The 2,587-nt window shown below is 45.4% G+C and overlaps 1 protein-coding gene across 1 annotated transcript; it reads left to right on the forward strand.

The window, feature by feature from the left end:
• The first annotated feature begins 308 nt into the window (after positions 1–308).
• LOC140855636 (uncharacterized) lies at positions 309–1,165 on the forward strand. The gene is made up of 2 exons (XM_073251845.1): positions 309–534; positions 641–1,165. The coding sequence occupies exons 1-2, from the start codon at positions 450–452 to the stop codon at positions 880–882; spliced, it is 327 nt and encodes a 108-aa protein (XP_073107946.1). The 5' UTR covers positions 309–449; the 3' UTR covers positions 883–1,165.
• The last annotated feature ends 1,422 nt before the right edge of the window (positions 1,166–2,587 follow it).

Below are 2,587 nucleotides of genomic sequence, written 5' to 3' on the forward strand. Positions count from 1 at the left end.
TCCAGATCCATGCCGTACGATCCCACGCGCATCAGCTCACGTGCCGCCATCCCAGCAGGCCCTCCCTCTCCTGTCGGCAAGCAGCAAATCCGCGACCGCACACACAAATATCTTCGCGGAACCACACGGTACGACGAGAGATGATGCCCGTGAAGCTTCCACGTGTATGGTCAAGAAGGCCGGGCGCGTCCTGTCAATGTCAGTGGGCGGTGGGGGCACGCTGACATCACGCGGTGGGGACCAGCCTCGCGCGCCGGTAACAGTAACGCGTACGGGAGTCCGTTTTAAGAAGGGAGCCGAAAAAAGATTTAGAGACCAGAGAGCGAGAGGGTTCTCTGTGAGAGATTTTGATTAGAAATTTTTCTCCTTTGTTCCTTGAGATCATCTCTCTCTATCGTCTCCTCGCGTAGGCTGTCGGAATTCGGAAGAGAGGGAGGGATTTGGGAGGGATGGATTGCTGGTGGGATCGGGTGGTGATTCCGATGAGGCGAGTCTGGATCAACGTGACTACTCGCGTCGGCGCTCGGAAAAACGGTAAGCTTCCGATGACACTTCTCTCCAACGATCAGAACCCTCGGAGTCGCATTCGACGGGAGTTGATTGGATTAGATTCATTTATTCGTCTATATCTCTGCTATAGGGTTGTGGAAGCTGAGGAAGGAGGTGAGGACGTGCGAGTATGAGGACGTGCACGTGATGTGGGAGATGCTGCAGAAGACGGAGTCCGAGATCGGGCGGTATCCGCCGGTGGGAATTGGTGGTGATAGCAAGATCCAACGGCGGCGGAGGAGGCATCACCGGATGGGGAAGGCGAGGGGAAGGAGCGGCGTGTGGTCGGCGGTGCTCGCATACGCTCCTTATAACTTCTGCCGTACCTTCTAATGAGATCGGAATATCGGACGAGTGCGATAAGAAAGAGCTGGTCTCGGCAATGGCGTAGCCGTCTTTTCCCACTTTTGTCATCTCCGTCGCATCTGGTAGTCTCTTTTGTGATTCCTATTTTCTCTTGTACATAGATCAAAGCAATCGATGAGGCGGGCTTGTTCCACCCCTGCTTTGTTTTAGAAAGGCACCAGAATGCCCCTCTTTTTATTTCTATATTCTTCTTCTAAAGCTTGTTATAATGCTTTGCTATTGGCAATCAACTTTATCTGCAAGTCTGCAACTCCTGGCTTCTCACTATTAGGTCACGCCCTACATGATGAACCTTATTACAAACTAAATCAACATGGTGAGCTTTCAATGGAATCATCCAATGGAGTTGCATGCTATGGCCTTTCTAGGCAGCCAGGACTTTCAGCTTTCAGTAGCTTCGAGTTTTGCTGAGGGAATTTCTAATTTTTCATGATGGATGGATAAGATGGGATTTCCATCAAATCATTCAAATATGATTACCAAGACAAACCTGTCATAGAGATAAGACTCTTCTTGGTCTTGGGCAGAGAGGATCAGCACACAGTTCTAAGCCAAACTAGAGTAATTTTCAGTATCTGGATTCCTTTCATAGACCTTACACGTGTCCTTAGGCCTATAATTGCTTATAGAAGGATCATCACACATTAGACTGTGGACACAACACCCGGGCTAAAAGTTGGTTGATACCGTAGTCCTCCGCCGACAAGGTCTCTGTCTCTATTACCGCTCGTAGCGTACGGGAGTGGCGCGTTAGGCTTTCACCAACACCAACTCTTCACTCTGTCAGTAATTCTCTACTGAAAGATTGAATTATATATTTGTCATTCTACAACAGCGTATCACATTCAGTGCATCCCTGGTCGGGTATAGCATTGTATAATTATAAACATACATTGATGGTGTATTAACAATAATAAATTTCTCATTTGCCCACAAATTTCGTCGGGGGCACCGCAGATTCTACTCCCAGTATATAGATCGTGACTGATAAAAAATTTATAAGGTCGAACCATTTTAAATTTATCAAATCTCAAAATCATGTATCATCACAATATGATATGCCATCATAGAATGATATGCCAATTATGGAGGGCCCTCAAGTTTAGGAAACACCATAGTGATTCATTAACCTTCACTTTGATCTATATGATGATACAACTAGATCATTACCCTCCACGAAGGTTCACCTTTGCTCATATATAACCAAATACTGCATTACCGAGAGTAAATGGAGTCATATTTTTTCCAGGCATTGCTTTCATAGGCATTGAAGTGGTAGCGTCTTCTGAATAAAATCAAATAAAATACAAAAAAGTATAAAAAAGGCATAATTAAACATTACATCGATTTACTATAATTCTCTACCATCGTGATGGCAGTTTGTATGGAACGGATTTTGATTTTCAATTAAATGAGCTAAGTTCGAGTCTCAATGGATGTCGGGATTTTGATTAAATGTCAGACGAAAGTGCCCTGGGCATGGGTCTGAAAGCAGTTTAGCATCACATATAATGCCTCCCCACTAAGCATGACGGAGAGAAACTATGCAAGCGGTTTAGCATCATCATATAATGCCTCCCCACGAAGCATGACTGAGAGAAACTATGCAACTTCTCATAGCATCTTCTCCTATAACAGTACAATGACAAAAGCCGCTTCCACCGTCTAAAGC

This window comes from Elaeis guineensis, chromosome 2, assembly GCF_000442705.2.
Source record: "Elaeis guineensis isolate ETL-2024a chromosome 2, EG11, whole genome shotgun sequence".
Classification (NCBI taxonomy): Eukaryota; Viridiplantae; Streptophyta; class Magnoliopsida; order Arecales; family Arecaceae; genus Elaeis; species Elaeis guineensis.

Bases quoted from the DNA above. Each gene is read 5' to 3' on its own strand.
- LOC140855636 (XM_073251845.1), top strand. From the start codon at position 450: ATGGATTGCTGGTGGGATCGGGTGGTGATTCCGATGAGGCGAGTCTGG. The intron at 535-640 runs GTAAGCTTCCGA...TCTCTGCTATAG, and splicing joins CGTCGGCGCTCGGAAAAACG to GGTTGTGGAAGCTGAGGAAG.